At 44.8% G+C, this 17,592-nt stretch overlaps 1 protein-coding gene across 1 annotated transcript in view; it reads left to right on the forward strand.

The window, feature by feature from the left end:
• Positions 1-4,252, forward strand: part of ALG12 (ALG12 alpha-1,6-mannosyltransferase) — a 60,904-nt gene extending 56,652 nt beyond the window's left edge. The window contains exon 9 of the mRNA XM_075345103.1: positions 3,940-4,252. Coding sequence (XP_075201218.1) covers positions 3,940-4,165 — 226 coding nt within the window. The 3' untranslated portion in view covers positions 4,166-4,252. The remainder of the gene's footprint in view (positions 1-3,939) is intronic.
• The last annotated feature ends 13,340 nt before the right edge of the window (positions 4,253-17,592 follow it).

Consider the following 17,592-nt stretch of genomic DNA (forward strand, 5'->3'; position numbering starts at 1 on the left):
AAGCTAGCACTAAATGTGCACTACAGCACTAAAAATTCCAACTGTACTTATTATAAATTTGAGATTTTTGGCAAAAAATTGCAATTTCTTGAGCCACCCCGCCACTCCACGGCAAATCTCATTTGGGGCAGTCCTAACACTATAAAATATTTTTATAAAATGTGCCAAACTGCCTCACATATAAAACAGTAGAACTGCTCTTAGCAGCACTCACCTGGTCTATTTCAGTCCCGTACCCATGACTGAATCATGGCTGTGGGCGGGACAGGTCCAAGCAAATGCTGCATGAAGTAAATAGCCTGTGGACAGGGCCTGATGACTGTGAACAGTCACCAATCGCCAAAATCTAGACAGATGGAATACATCCCGAATTGGGGTGCATAGCAAGGTGGGGGTCAGCCACCGACCAATTCAATGAAGAAAAAAACAAAAAAAGCTAGCACTAAATGTGCACTACGTGAGGCCGTTTGGCACATTTTATAAAAATATTTTAGTGATAGGACTGCCCCAAATGAGTTTTGCCGTGGAGTGGCGGGGTGGCTTAAGAAATTGCAATTTTTTTGCCAAAAATCTCAAATTTATAATAAGTATAGTTGGAATTTTTAGTGCTGTAGTGCACATTTAGTGCTAGCTTTTTTGTTTTTTTTCTTCATTGAATTGGTCGGTGGCTGACCCCCACCTTGCTATGCACCCCAATTTGGGATGTATTCCATCTGTCTAGATTTTGGCGATTGGTGACTGTTCACATTCAGTCATCAGGCCCTGTCCACAGTCTATTTACTTCATGCATTTGCTTGGACCTGTCCCGCCCACAGCCATGATTCAGTCATGGGTACGGGATTGAAATAGACCAGGTGAGTGCTGCTAAGAGCAGTTCTATTATTTCATATGTGAGGCCGTTTGGCACATTTTATAAAAATATTTTAGTGTTAGGACTGCCCCAAATGAGATTTGCTGTGGAGTGGCGCGGTGGCTCAAGAAATTGCAATTTTTTGCCAAAAATCTCAAATTTATAATAAGTACAGTTGGAATTTTTAGTGCTGTAGTGCACATTTAGTGCTAGCTTTTTTGTTTTTTCTTCAATGTACTTGCTTAAGCAGGGGAACATGTCCGGGCCCGTCTGAAGGTTGCTAGAGAGCATTTGGATTATCCAGAAGAGTATTGGGAGAATGTCATATGGTCTGATGAAACCAAAGTAGAACTGTTTGGTAGAAACACAACTCGTCGTGTTTGGAGAAGACTGAATGCCAAGTTGCATCCAAAGAACACCATACCTACTGTGAAGCATGCGGGTGGCAACATCATGTTTTGGGGCTGTTTCTCTGCAAAGGGACCAGGATGACTGATCCATGTACATGAAAGAACGAATGGGGCCATGTATTGTGAGACTGAGTGCAAACTTCCTTCCATCAGCAAGGACACTAAAGATGAAACGTGGCTAGGTCTTTCAGCATGATAATGATCCCAAGCACACCACCAGGGCAACGAAGGAGTGGCATCGTAAGGAGCATATGAAGATCCTGGAGTGACCTAGCCAGTCTCCAGATCTCAACGCCATAGAAAACCTTTGGAGGGAGTTGAAAGTCCGTGTTGCCCAGCGACAGGCCCAAAACATCACTGCTCTAGAGGAGATCTGCATGGAGGAATGGACCAACATGCCACCAACAGTGTGCGTCAACCTTGTGAAGACTTACAGAATATGTTTGACCTCTGTCATTGCAAACAAATGATATATAACAAAATATTAAGATGAACTTTTGTTATTGACAAAATACTTATTTTCCACCATAATTTGCAACAAAAAAAAAAACCTGCCTACAGACTGCACATGGATGACAAGTGAGGAAAATAACCCAAATTTCTGGATGAGAATGGGACCAATTTTATTTTTATTTATTTATTTATAAACACTTGTGACCCCCAGTGTAAAGCTCTCCCTCTTGCATGCGGAGTAAGCACATATCGCAGTGTTTGCACACAATTCAAAGTATGACTCTCTTAAGGTCCAGTCACACTAAAGAACTTACCAGCGATCCCAACAACGATAGGGATCGCTGGTAAGTTGCTAGGAGGTTGCTGGTGAAATGTCACACAGCGATGCTCCAGCGATCCCACCAGCAACCTGATCTGGCAGGGATCGCTGGAGCGTCGCTACACGAGTTGCTGGTGAGCTCACCAGCAACCAGTGACCAGCCCCCAGCGCCGCGTGGAAGATGCTGCGCTTGGTAACTAAGGTAAATATCGGGTAACCAACCCAATATTTACCTTGGTTACCAGCGCACGCAGCTACACGTGCAGGGAGCAGCGCACACTGAGCACTGGCTCCCTGCTCTCCTAGTTACAGCACACATCGGGTTAATTACCCGATGTGTGCTGCAGCTAAATGTGCACAGAGCAGGGAGCAGCGCACAATGCTTAGCGCTGGCTCCCTGCTCTCCTAGCTACAGCGGGTTAATTAACCCGATGTGTCCTGCAGCTACGTGTGCACAACAGAGCAGGAGCCGGCACTGACAGTGAGAGCGGCGGAGGCTGGTAACAAAGGTAAATATCGGGTAACCAAGGACAGGGCTTCTTGGTTACCCGATGTTTACTGTGGTTACCAGCCTCCGCAGAAGCCGGCTCCTGCTGCCTGCACATTCAGTTGTTGCTCTGTCGCTGTCACACACAGCGATCTGTGCTTCACAGCAGGACAGCAACAACTAAAAAATGGCCCAGGACATTCAGCAACAACCAACGACCTCACAGCAGGGGCCAGGTTGTTGCTGGATGTCACACACGGCAACATCACTAGCAACATCACTGCTACGTCACAAAAGTTGTTCGTTAGCAACGTTGCTAAAGGCCCCGTCACACTAAGCAACATCGCTAGCAACATCGCTGGTAACGAACAACTTTTGTGACGTTGCTAGCGATGTTGCTGTGTGTGACATCCAGCAACAACCTGGCCCCTGCTGTGAGGTCGTTGGTTGTTGCTGAATGTCCTGGGCCATTTTTTAGTTGTTGCTGTCCCGCTGTGAAGCACAGATCGCTGTGTGTGACAGCGAGACAGCAACAACTAATGTGCAGTGAGCAGGGAGCCAGCTTCTGCGAGGCTGGTAACCAATGTAAACATCGGGTAACCAAGAAGCCCTGTCCTTGGTTACCCGATATTTACCTTTGATACCAGCCTCCCCCCGCTCTCAGGCTCCTGCTCTGTGCACATGTAGCTGCAGCACACATCAGGTAATTAACCCGATGTGTGCTGTAACTAGGAGAGCAAGGAGCCAGCGCTAAGCATTGTGCGCTGCTCCCTGCTCTGTGCACATTTAGCTGCAGCACACATCGGGTTAATTAACCTGATGTGTGCTGTAACTAGGAGACTGGGGGCTGGTCACTGGTTGCTGGTGAGCTCACCAGCAACTCGTGTAGCCACGCTCCAGCGATCCCTGCCAGGTCAGGTTGCTGGTGGGATCGCTGGAGCGTCGCAGTGTGACATCTCACCAGCAACCTCCTAGCAACTTACCAGCGATCCCTATCGTTGTTAGGATCGCTGGTAAGTTGCTTAGTGTGACTGGACCTTTAGTGTGACGGGGCCTTTATTCTAAAGGGATTATCCCACAATCAACATTTATCACCTATCCAAAGGTTAAGTCATAAATGTCTGATTGTCCCATGTCCCCCGATCAGTATCTCCGAGATCTTGAGTGGCACGATTCTTGCGCTCTCCACAACTATAGTGAGAAGACTCCTGGATGGAGCGATGGTTGTATGTGCTCTGTCGCTCCATTATGTCTGAGCAAAAAAAAAAAAAGTTGTGCTCTGTGTAGTTTGGTGAATAGGACATAAATATTGATTGTGAGAAATTCTGTTGAAGATTAGTTTCCTCGTCTGGCTCCATGAGCATCACATAATGAGTAATGTTGTTGATCAATGTGACACTTTTTTTTTCTTCTTTTATAGGTATGATAAAAGAGAAGACTTATCAGCCAAAGAAAAAGCAATGGCTGCTTATACTCATATCATTATGGAATATAAAGAAGCTAATTTGCAACTCTACAAAAATACTCACAGAATATTGAAAGTAGTGCCTGGATTTGAACGACTTGGCTTTAATTATACTTTTCCACCAGTCTATCTCAAATTATTACCAAAATTAATAATCTTACAAAGGACCCAGTTTACATAATTTTTTACTTTTTTTTTGAGACCTTTCTTTGTTAAAATGACAAAAAAAAAAATTCTATTTGATTTAATATAAAAACAATGCTGGTAATGTTTCCTGTGTGCGACTGATGAAAGTACCTACCAGTCTGTGAAGGTAACCATACACTTTGAGACAATTGTTGACTTCTATACCAGACCCCAAAAAAAAAAAAAAAAAATCAGTACCTGAACTATGTCCTATAATTAACCACCCCAAAGTGAAGCCCAGTCCTGGTGAGGAAAAACAAAACAAAAACAAAACTAGCCACAGTCATTTCAGCCCACTTTATTGCACCCCCCCGCACCTTGTTTGTCTTCCCCAAAGTTTTTTTATTCATAATGCCAGTCACATGCCTCTTTTAAAAGGTGCTGGCTACTACTGTACATATCCCTTTCATGTGAACTGCCACTTCACTAAATACCCTGCCTTAGCAAATCCTGCTATAGTCTGCACTGCTTTTCTGGCCATATGATTTCTGGCAAAGAATTTCCAGGCTCTGGAAACTAGTGGAGGGCGGGGCTTGCTGTGTGGGTGGGCGGTGATGCAATCAGTAGAGCTCACTCTATCTGTGAATGCTACCAGCTCTCCTTGCAGACTCTCCTCTCTCCTATCTGAATAAACAGCAGTAATGCACCCTGCTGTATTACCTTTGTGAATACATTCAGATCTCTTGCTTATATTTTAATATATTGGTGAATACACCAGCACCCCCAATCAAAGAAGATGCAATCATGACGCACTGTGAGCTGCTGGAGATAAGGTTTTGTGCACCCCATAATGGTTCAACAATGACCAGTATAAAGTTCACAGCGGTCACGAAGCCCTAGATTCATAATGGGGAGGGTCTGAGACCCCTTCCCCCCCCCCATTCCTAATTTGTAAGTGAAAAGAAATAAATTTTAAAAAAAGCCTTCATTTGAAGTAAAATACAAAAAAAAAAAACACCCTCTTTCACTACCCCAAAACACCCAGTTCCGACATAATCCACACAAGCTCCCATGACCATTCTGGCTCTGCTACATACTGAACTCATACTGCGTCAGCACAGAACAGGTCTGCACGCTGAGGGCTTCAGGCAGAGACTGACTTCGTTCATCGCTGTGGCGGTGACATCACTCAGCTTATTTGCGGTCACAGTTGGAGGATCCCACGGTACCCCACCTTTGACTGCAGGCAAACTGACCTCATTAAACTCAGTGACCTCACCTCACGTGAGTTCTCAGACTTGCATCTCCTGGCAGAAAATCGTGTTTTATTTCATTTTTATTTTATTTTTTTTGCCAAGAGGTGCAGATTTAGTGCCAAAATTTATACACCATATTCCTGCACCCAATCTATATCTCCTGGCAAAAAATTGCATCAAAACCGCATTGTGTTTTGATGCATTTTTTTGCCAGAAGATGCAAGTTTGGTGCAGGAATGTAGTGTATAAATTTCAGCATCAAATCTGCATCTCTTGGCAAAAAAAAAAAAACGGTTTTCTGCCTGGAGATGCAGGTCTGAACTGTGGCAACCTCCAGCTGTGACCACATATAAACGGAGTATAGTCACAGCTGAGGCTCAGTCAGTCTCTGCCTGAAGCCACAGTGTGCGGACATGTTCTGTGCTTGCATGCTGTGACTTCAGTATGTACCAGAGCTGGAAATGTTGTGGGACCTCGTATGGATTACGTCAGAACTGGGTGTTTGGGGTGAAAGGGTGTTTTTGTTTTGTTTTTTTATTTCTTGCTATTTTAAGGCTGGGAGGGGCAATAACCATGGGCCTCCCCAGCCTGAAAATAGCTGTTGGCTTTTTATCATGGCTGGATATCCAAATTGAGGGAGGGCACCCCAAGTAACCGCATAAGGTCCCTCTTATTTTGATACACAGCCAAGAAAAGCACACAGCTGCAGACTATAGCTGTATGCTGTCTGTGCTGAGTATCAGTCTCCCCATATTATGTAAAAACATTTTTTTTATTTATTTTTACACACAGCGTGTGAGATTGAAAGCAGTCAGACATGCTGTATCACTGGGTGTGGGTGTCATCCGACTGCAATCAATCACAGACGCTGGGATTGCCGGTGGGTAGGGGAAGCAGTGAGTATGCATGAAATTACTAAGTGGCCCAGGAAATAGCGTTACAACCCAGTGGAGGCTTGTAAGTATAATGCGGCTGCTCTAATCCCCCTAGCCCTTTTGCCACAATTTAAAAGCGCATGTTTCAAGTCTCGAAACATTTTTATGGGGATTGATGTCCGCCCAGATATCTGGAATTAAATTTCGAGCCCGAACCGGGTTTTTAAAAAGAAAAAGCAAAATCGGGTTCGACCCTTTGATACCGGATGTCTTCGGCTTTGCCCATCACTACGTATGAAGAATCTCCACATAAGTAGTAGAATGAAGACAACTGCTTAAAAGGAAATGCTATACACCAGAGATCACTGCTTAAAATGAAGGGTGGCATTCACCCCCCCCCCCCCCCCTAATAAATAAGTGGTTTCAATGGAGTAAATATGAAAAATTCTAAATGATATTTTAATTTTTAAAGACTAGGGGGAGAAGCTGCTGAAATTTGCCAAGAAAACCTAGTGTACAACTAGCCTGCATTATGAGTGCAGTAAAAGTGGGTTTGATCTCCACACGAGTCTAACATATATCCTTCCCTTTTGGGCGATTGCAAAAGGATAAGGGAGGATGACGTTTAGAGCCACAGAACAGAGCCATTTTGTTGGTGACTGCAAGGTGATATTGACATGTGGAAAGTGAGGACGGCTGGCAGCACAGATTGTTTCTTGGTGCTGCTTGCTGTATCGTGCTGGGGTTAGATACACAGAATACATCATGTGCTACAATTAGACAAACAGTGTAACGTGCTGGGATTAGATGTAGGGCTTAGTGATGGGATTAGATGCAGTATGTAATGTGTGGCCCCGCTCTGTCCACTTCTATGGGGGGAGTAATGTAATAAGTGACAACTCTCCAGCCAATTCTATGGGATCGGTTATGTAATGTGTGACCCTTCTCCATCCACTTCTATGGGAGCAGTGGTGTAATGTGTGACTGATCCATCGAATTCTATGGGAGGAGTACTCTGTGAACCCCCTTTCTGTCCACTTTATGGAAGCACTGGTGTTATGTAATGGGCATTGGATACAATTGCTTGGGGGTATAATGCATGATTGACATTAGATACATGTCTTTGGGGTGTATCAGAGATGCTGGTCATTAGATACGCCCCAAAGCCATGCATCACATGATAGCATTAGGCATATGTTCTGTTATGTCAGTATAAGCTTAGAGGCTGTACAGAGACATAGCAGAGGTGAGTCCAGTGTTCAGAGCACAACAGTGTGATAATTACACTGTCTGCTCTGAACACTGCAGTGACAGCGGTGTGGAGTGGTGATAGTCAGCCTGCTACTGTACTACTAATCCCAGGCTGCTGATCACTGCTGCCGAAATCTAATCTTGAGTCTCTGCTCCCAATACTTCCTGTCATACTGGCATGCGGCTCCTCTTGTCACTATATGCACTGTGAGAGATTTCACTCTCATTCAGTTGGGACCCTGCAACATGATCACAGGGGCCCGATTTTTGCCATAGCAACCAGAGGTCAAATGACGACTTCTAGGTTACCTGGCTACGAGGATGGGCGTCATAAATCCACCAGAATTAAAAATTAAAGTGAACCTGTCAGGTGCAATATGCACCCAGAACCAGGAGCAGTCCTTGGTGCATATTGCTGATCCCTGCCTAACCGTTCCTGTATACACTAGCTTGCAACGGTATACACTGTACTGTATAACACTGTATACACTAGCTATAAAGAGATCTTTAGAAAAAGTACTTCTAAAGATTCTTTGATTTGCTAATGAGCGCAGGGACTATTTCCCACGACCAGTCCACCCTCCGTATGTTAGCACGCCCAGACGTGCGTACCTGTGTCAGTTTTCACCACCTCAGAACGCCGGGTTTTCGGGTCAGTGCACATGATCAGAAGTCCCAGCACTTCCGGTCATGCGTGCTATAAAGCTGGGTGTACGTGTCCCAGCTTCAGAGAGGTCTAGTGTGCAGGACTTCTGATCATGTGCACTGACCATAAACCTGGTGTTCTGAAGCAGTGACAGACACAGGCACTCGCGTCACTGCTGATGACTGTAGGCAATGGGCATTGTAAAGCATGTTATAGCATGCCCCTGTGGGTGTGCTAACATGCTACAAGGCCGGACGTGTTGGGGGATATAATGCCCCTACGACTGGTCCCTGCGCTTATTAGCATATCATAAAGGATCTTTAAAAATACTTTTTCTAAAGATCCCTTATTTATGCTAGTAGATACAGAAACAGTTAGGCAGGGATTAGCAATATAAACCCAGAACTGCTCATGGTTCTTTGTGCATATTGCACCTGACAAGTTCCCTTTAAACATTTTATTTCAACCACAAAATATATATACACTGATAATACCACGGTCATGGCTAGGTCTAGAGATAGCAAAGGTGCATGGTTACAAACTAGTAAGGAGAAGGTATAAAGTGCAAATTCTAGTGCAATACTTCTGCAATTCAGTGGCAGAGAAAGTCAACAACTTGCATATATTATAATTCATAATATTATAACTCCCATATATAATTGTCTAAATAAATCCTGTCTGCCCACATACAAAAGGTTAGAAAAAAATAATGCAGGCAGATGAGATGGACACAATGTTAGTAGCACTCACCCATGGTTCCCCAGCTCAAAAACAAAGCATCCGTACAACCCTGATGCGTGTCTTGCATGGACTTCTGCTGGGTGCTTCGCTACCATGTGTGACAGTGATATCCACAGGTGTCATATCTTTGTCGCAAAATGCGGCTCATGTCCAGTCTTAGAAATCCCCAAGCTGCGGGGCAGTAAGGCATACAATACATAGGGGGAAAACTCTCCATGACGTCACAATACTGTAAGTAGATACCATCGATGCCATCTTGTGGCAGTCAGATGCAGAGTGGATCCACGTAAATGTTCCATATCACCTGTGACCCAGATGAGCGTTTCAGTGGCAAATTGCATGCGTTCAGCTTTCCCAGCAAAGTGTATGAGAAAGCCGAAAAATCAGTGCACACGCTGCGTTTCTAAACGCAGCGTTTTGGATGCCACAAATCGGTGCGGAAAGAAAAGCAGCATGTCACTTCTTTTGTGCGGTGTGGCTGCGTTCTCTCCCCCATTGAATCAATGATGTGGGTCAGACCGCAGCTACCCCGCAGTGAGCTGCTTTTTTGTTGCGGTACGCGGGCTTTGTCGGCATGCCAGAACGCAGGCATTTACCTGGAAGTGAGGTCAAGAGGTTTCCTGTTGACCTCACTTCCTGGCAAAGTCCTGGAAAGCCCCCGGTGTCGCTAAAGTGCCAGCCCCGACCCCCGACCCCCCTCCCGAAAATCCAACATGGCCGTGCGCACAGCAGCGCACCGGCCGCCCTGCTCCTATGATTTCTGTCGCATGTGCCTTGAGACATGCGACAGAAAAATGCCCCCCAGGCCCTGCCAGGTCAGCCCCTATTCCCCTCGGTATTCCCCCTTACCTGTCCGGTCACAGCGCTGATCCCCCGCGGCCCCCTCCTCCTTCACAGTGCACGCTGGCCGGTCACATGTGCCGAGCAGCTGACAGCCAGCACTGTGTTCAGAGAGCTGTGCTGGCTGCTCGGCACTCTGCAGCTGTGACCCGGGGAGAGTGGGTGCAGATTTTTGGCACCCACTCTCCTCAAATGGAGGGTCTGCCCTCCTAGAAAATGGGGGATACGTTCCCTGAACGTGCCCCCATATTCTAGAAGGTCCAGAGGCGACGTGGGACGTCCAAATGGATTTCTGCGGACCCATTTTTTTTCAAATTTTTTGATTAAATTGGAGAACAAGGGAATGATTTGGGGAGTGTTTTTTCTAATAAAAAATTTTGTCTTTTTTTTGCTTTTGTTTACTGTCAATTAGTTATGTCTGGTATCTGATAGACGCCGTGACATCACTAATTGCTGGGCTTGATGCCAGGTGACATTACACATCTGGTATCAACCCCATTTATTACCCCGTTTGCCAACGCACCAGGGCGCGGGATGAGTTGGGGTGAAGCGCCAGGATTGGCGCATCTAATGGATGCGCCACTTCTGGGGCGGCTGCGGCCTGCTATTTTTAGGCTGGGAAGAGTCCAATAACCATGGCTCTTCCCACCCTGAGAATACCAGACCCCAGCTGTCAGCTTCACCTTGGCTGGTGATCTAATTTGGGGGGACCCCACGTTATTTTTTTTTTAATTTATTTATAAATAAAAAAAAAAAGCCTGGGGAGCCCTCCAAATTGATCACCAGACAAGATGAAGCTGCCAGCTGTGGTTTGCAGGCTACAGCTGTCTGCTTTACCCTGACTGGCTATCAAAAATAGGGGGGACCCCACGCCATTTTTTTCATTGTTTTGTTTTTTTGGATAAATACTAAGCTAGGCACCCTTTAGTGCCACATGAAAGGTACTAAAGGTGCCAGCTTAGAATATGCAGGCGGGGGTGGGACATTATATATATTTGACATCCATTCATCCATTGACGCTTTTTAGGCTGTGTGTCCACAATCAGGGTTTGCAACGTTATGGGCGCTGAGTGTTTTCCCTGCATCCATAACGCTGCGTTGTGCAGTAGAAGCACAGTGGAAGGATTTTTGGAGATCCTATGCCCACTGTGCTTCTTTTCTCCGCAGCATAAACTGACCGGTGGCATGGCTTCCCGAGCCTCAACATGTCAATTTATGCTGCGGAGACTAGAGTGTTCTCTGCAGGTAGAATAGAGCTAAAGTCCACAGCAGCCTGAACCCAAATCGTGGGCATGGGCAGCTGCAGGAAGGCTGGCACTGTGTACTAGACGCCGTGTCGCTGGATCATGGCCACATAGCCTTAGGCCTCTTTCACACGTCAGTGATTCTGGTACGTTTGTGCTTTTTTTTTTTAAACGTACCAGAATCACTGACATACGCAGACCCATTATAATGAATGGGTCTGCTCACACGTCAGTGATTTTTCACTGCACGTGTCTCCATGCGGCGTACCCGCGTGTGCGTGATTGCCGCACGGAGACGTCCATTTTTTTCTGGCATCACTGATGTTCCACGGACCACGCAGTGGTGTGGTCCGTGAAACACGTGCCAGAAAAAAACATGCTTTTAAAATAAAAATCATTTTAACTCACCCAGCGTCCAGCGATGTCCTCTGCAGCCCGTGCAGCTTGCTGCTTCTGAGCCGGCTCATTATTGTCGCGCTTATTCATGATGCGCGACACAGCCGACCCGGAAGCAGCTGCTGCGGGGGTCAGCACCAGCCGGATGCTACACCGCGGGAGCGATCAGCACCATGGAGAGCGGAAGCGGGCGCAGGTGAGATGATTACTGAGTGCAATCACGGGCCACGGAGAACGGAGCCCGGATTGCACTTAGACAACCCACGTGTGCCGTGATTCACGGCAGACGCAGGGACATGTGCGTGTTTTACACGCCAGTGAAAAACGTCAGTGTTTTTCACTGACGTGTGAAACGGGCCTAAAAGTGAGAATATTGTTGCTACAGCAACATTTTGGGGGAAGTGGCTGTGGATTCAAAATGCTTAATATACTCGAATAAAATCCTTGAGGGGTGCAGATTCCAAAATGGGGTCACTTGTGGGGGTTTTCTGACGTATAGGTACCCAATGGGCCCTGCTAATGTGACATGGTGCACGAAGTTTATTTCAACTTTTCCAAAATTCAAATAGTGCTCCTTCCATTCCAAGCCCTCCCATTTATCCAACTAAAGAATGTATGTCTGGAACACCAATGGTGTGAACAGGGTGCAAGACTCAAACATATACAACTAAACAATAGGATAAAGAGTTGCACACCAGTCACAATGTATAGGGGAATAATGAAAAGCATAACTGCTATATGAATACTAGACTGAAAAATACAATGGACTATCTGAAATAAGTGAAAAACATGAAAATGGTATCTGCATAACTGTTATGAAAAATAGAAATGAGAGATATTTAGCCATTGTATTGATCAATGCAAAGGAGCCCCAAAACCAAACGCCAAGGTAATCTCTATTTTTGGGGTCCCTAACCTATGTATGGGGACCCCAAAAATAGAGATTACCTTGGCGTTTGGTTTTGGGGCTCCTTTGCATTGATCAATACAATGGCTAAATATCTCTCATTTCTATTTTTCATAGCAGTTATGCAGATACCATTTTCATGTTTTTCACTTATTTCAGATAGTCCATTGTATTTTTCAGTCTAGTATTCATATAGCAGTTATGCTTTTCATTATTCCCCTATACATTGTGACTGGTGTGCAACTCTTTATCCTATTGTTTACTCCCATTTATCCAAACAGAATGTGGAGAAGGAAATGACATCACAGGTTTTTTTTTTTCCAAAGGTCTGTGTTCAACCAACTTTATTAACACTGACAAGTCTTAAAAAAACGCACCTTGAAAAACGCATGCGTTTGATGCGTTTTTCTCAAAAAGCATTGTTTACAATTCTCCCCTCTGCCAGAGGGTGCGTTTTTTTCCGCGCTGAAAAAAAAGCAACGTGTGCACATAGCCTAAGATGGACACCATAAGACCGACAGAATTTAACGATAAAAACGTGACAACACAAAATTAAAATTTGGACTAAAAGGAAAATCTATAAATCACACAATAATTAGAGGAAGGGGACAAAGCTCAGTTTTTCATTATGTCCATCTGTGACAATCCAGCGACATTCTAGTTTGGTCAGAAGGCATTGTTTTAGCCCCTAATGCCGCAGCGTAAAGTGTCAATACTCCGGAATTTTAGGTAGTTGGTATTCTAGTCAAGACAATTTAGAATAGTAAAATAATATTGTGGTGTGTGCATGTATGCTGATCACCCTTGTTCTTTTATATGAACTGGTAATTTATTTTTATACCGCACTTGTCACTTTAAAATTTGTGTGATGTTGTTATATAGTGTCCTTATATGCACAACTGCTTTGATTTATGCTTCTGTTTATTTCACTGGCACATTTTCTTTCTATGTTCTGAGGTGGTTTGCAACATTTATGTAGTTCCACTCTGCTTCTGATTGGCACAAGATGGCGCCGGTGGTCTCTTAGGTTTTTTTTTTTTACCTTCCCAAGATGGTGCCCCAATGCAGATGCAAACGTAGTTCCTGATACCCATAAGATGGCAGTTACACATTACATTCATTCACATACACTGTCAAGATGGTTCCCGCGTGTGCTCTTGCACAGTCTGTCTCGAATGGACATGTGGCACCGAAACGCTCATTTGGCAACGTGTCTGAGTATTGTGACCTAATGGGGGATTTCCCCCACAAAGTATTATACGCCTATCTGCCCGCACCTGAGGGATTACTAGGACTGGGCACGTGCCACATACTACAGCCAAGATATAGGACACCTGTGGATATCACTATATAACCTCACCCAGGAACACATGGTTGCAACCCACAAAGCCCCCCTCTTCCAACACCCCATAGGAAACCCATTTGAAAAATTATTTGGGTTGCACGGGTGCTTGGCTTTTGACCCGGGGAACCATGGGTGAGTGCTGCTAACATTGTGCCCATCTCCTCTGTCTGCATTATGGTTTTCTAACCTTCTGTACGTGGGCAGACAATTGATATATGGGAGTTGTTTAACTTTCTCTGCTACTGAATTGCACAAGTTCTACACTTTATACACTCCCCTTACTGGTTTGTAACCAATCACCTTTGCGGCCTCTAACCCTCACCATGACTGTGATTTTATTAATGTATAAAAGGAAAAAACAAAATCCAGCTCACCCGACTTGCATGGAAACCAGTATTAGAGGACGGTGCACGGATAATGTAGCAGGCCTGGCTGTGGAATCCAAGGAAAAAATCTCCAGCATCCAAGTCCATAAAATAAAACTTCTGTTTTTATTGGATATAGATTAAAATTGCAGGTTCATAATCATAAAACCATACGAGAACTGAGATGGTACGCGTTTCGGACATCTTGTGTCCTTAGTCCTAGTCCGAAATATGTAGATATTTTCACAAATAAAACAAACAAATTCTACCTAAATTTACCACTAACATGAAGTACAATATGTCATGAAAAAATCTGAGAATCACTGGGATCTGTAGAAGAGTTCCAAAGTTAAAACCATATAAAGTGACATGGGTCAGAATTATATAATAAAAAAAAAATGGCCTGGTAATGGTGAAGACAGACTTTGGTAGTAAGGGGTTAATACAAAAAAAAAAAAAACAACCTGCTTAAATTGCTACCAAGAACTGAAAATTTTAAAAAGCACCTTGTAGGAAAATTATGGCTGCATCAAAGATTAAGTAATAAGAATAAGGTTACGAAATAGAACAAAATATAAATGGCATACTAAGGTGAGAGAATAAGAAAATTGTCCTCAACTATATGCGATATAAAAATTCAGCATGTCCATATGATCAGTCTGAATTTGTAGAGGGAAAAACGTCTCCATGCTATGGCACTCTGGCCAGCAGTGTGCACAGCAAACTTGTGTATAACATCCATATGGTACTGGTGGGCGGGTGACATTGCCACTTTTTTTTGTCTCTTTAGATCACCATACCTGCAGTGGTGACATCACTCGCTAAATTTTACATTACAGACTAAGAACTCTGATTCAAATAGAAAAAACAAAAAGACCAGTTCACCTGTACCCAGTGCATGGACAATCACCTCGAGGGATCCAAATGAGAAAAAAGTAGTAGGTCCAGCACATATAAAAAATCATCTTTTATTCCATTATTATAAAAAAGTAGATTCACATACAGAGATACACTTTTAAAAACAGGTCAGGATAGTCCAGATAACACGTTTCAAGGATAACCTTAGTTTCTGACAGCCTTAAAGTCAGAACGTAGAGTCAGTGACATCCAAGCCCCATCTATAGATCCTCCTTTTACTCTGGTTTTTGATGATAGAGTGGTCCTGAGACCTGACCCTGCTTACCTCCTGAAAGTTTCCAGTTTTCATAAGTCTCAGGAGATTATTTTCCCGTCCTTCTAACCACAATCAGGTAGACCAGCAAAAATTTCAGCCACAAATGCTGGGAAAATTGTTCGGGATGCAAAGAAAAAGCTACAAACAACATCAGCTGAAATATAGCACTCACTGAAAACTAGCAGTGTGGCAGTTTCAAGATGCAGAATAATGAGGCACTTGAAGAAAGTAGACCTACCGGTAATAGTATTTCCAGGAGTCCAACATGACAGCACCACAGGAGGGTTGCCCCTATCCTCTGTAGGGAAAGGAAACACACAAGAGGTTAAAAAGGCCACTCCCTCCCACTCCTCCCCAGTGCTTTTTCAAGGATCACACCAGGACGGATGCAATTTTAGTTTATTAAACTCTGAACACATGCTAATGTCACATAGGTATACAGGGAGGGATACTAAGGGTGCTGTCATAATGGACTCCTGGAAATACCATTACCGGTCTAATGACTACTTTCCAAGTCGTCCCTCATGACAGCACCACAGGAGAATACCAAATAAGACACCTTAGGGAGGGACCACTGCCTGTAGGACTTTTCGTCCAAAAGACATTCTCTGGACTGAAAGGACATCTAATTTATAATGCCGGCAGGTGTTGGGCCCTGACCATGTAGCTGCCGCATAAATTTGTTCTAAAGATGCTCCCGCTCTAGCTGCCCAAGAATTGGAAATAGCTCTAGTGGAGTGGGCCCAAAGAACCCCCGGAACTTCTAACCCCTCTAAGGAATAGGCTAACCCGATCAAAGACTTAAGCCATCTAGCCAGGGTAGATTTTCAGGCCTTCTTGCCCTTCTTCTTTCCCCAGAATTGAATAAACAATCAGGAGTCCACTCTCCAGTCCCGACTTGCCTCCAAATTGGCCAAAAGTGCTCTCCAAACATCCAGGCAATGAAGTTCCTGATTCTTTGGATTCTTCAGATGTGCACAAAAGTAAGGAAGCATCATCTCCTGATTCAGAGACTCTAAAGACAAAATCTTTGGGGAGAAGGTCAGATCAAGTTTGAGAATGATGTGGGGGGGGGCATGGCCTGGATGGCAATGTGAGGAGACTTGTCTCTGGAGCTCTCCTGCAAACACCCACAATAAATACCTGAACACCGCTGTTATCACTGCCTCAGCCGGCTGTCTGGAAGATACGGTGGTGGGGACTTGTTTGGGGTGAGTCTGGTGGATCCAGAGTGGTGCCATGGTCCGTCGCAGGCAGAAAGATACTGGAGGCGGGAAAGTCCCCAGCTCTCAAGATGGTGCCATGATAAGTGAGGACGCTGAGAAAGCTAATGCAGCCTGTCAGCACAGGATGCAGGTCGCTGCAAGGCTGGAGAAGTTTCCTTGGAATTCAGAGAGATCCCTGCAGCATCCAGATAACAGAGGTGAGGAGTAGTGGATAGACACTGCCAGTTCTGATGAGATGGGGGATGGTGAAGAGCAGCAAGATAATACACTAGAGGTGGAGAAAGCCCATAGTGCAGAGGAGGCTACAGAAAACCCCACTCTAAAGGACGTTTTTGCAGTGGTGTCCTTTTGTAAACAAGCTCTGACTACCCTGACAAAACAAGTTACAGGAATACAGGCAGAGGTGGCTGGCATTAAGAAAGACCTAAAAAAAGCTGACCTGAGAACAGGAGCTGTGGAAGAAAGAGTTGGGATAACAGAGGATCATATCACAAAACTACAAAAATCTGAAAAAAACATTTGCACAGCAGATAGCTGAAATCATGGCAAAAAACGATGACTTAGAGAATCTTTCTAGAAAGAACAACATCAGGAATGTTGGCATCCCTGAGAAAGCGGAAGGAAGAAACCCCACTGAATATGTAGAAGGCTGGCTCAGGGGGAAAATTGGTGCTGATGCCTTATCCAAGCTCTATGACGTGGAACGTGCACACAGAGTCATGATGCAGCCAAAGCCAGCGGGAAGGGGCCCCTCACACTATGCTAGCCAAGCTCCTTAGGGACAGGGACACTATATTACGAAAGGCAAGAGACATGGAGGATCTTATGATTGACTGCCAGAGAATTTCCATATACCCGGACTACTCCATTTCTGTTCAAAAGCTACGTATGACTTTTACTGGAGTAAAGAGGCGCCTGTGAGAGATTGGAGTGCAATACTCAATGATGTTCCCAGCAAAGCTAAGAGTGACGGCGTTTGAGCAGGTGCACTTTTTTACAACTCCGAAGGAAGCCATGCAGTGGTTGGACGCAAACAAAAAGCGGATTCATTTGAAGGAATGAGCTGACTGTCTGAATCTGCAGTGTATTGGAGAAGGCTGGCTGAGGCTCTACGACATCCTTAGGAGCTTACCGGGGACCCTTCTTGTTTCCCCCCCCCCCCGTTTTTTTTTTCTTTTTCTCCCTCCTTCCCTTTGGGATTGAGGTAGAATGCAGG

This window comes from Anomaloglossus baeobatrachus, chromosome 4, assembly GCF_048569485.1.
Source record: "Anomaloglossus baeobatrachus isolate aAnoBae1 chromosome 4, aAnoBae1.hap1, whole genome shotgun sequence".
Classification (NCBI taxonomy): Eukaryota; Metazoa; Chordata; class Amphibia; order Anura; family Aromobatidae; genus Anomaloglossus; species Anomaloglossus baeobatrachus.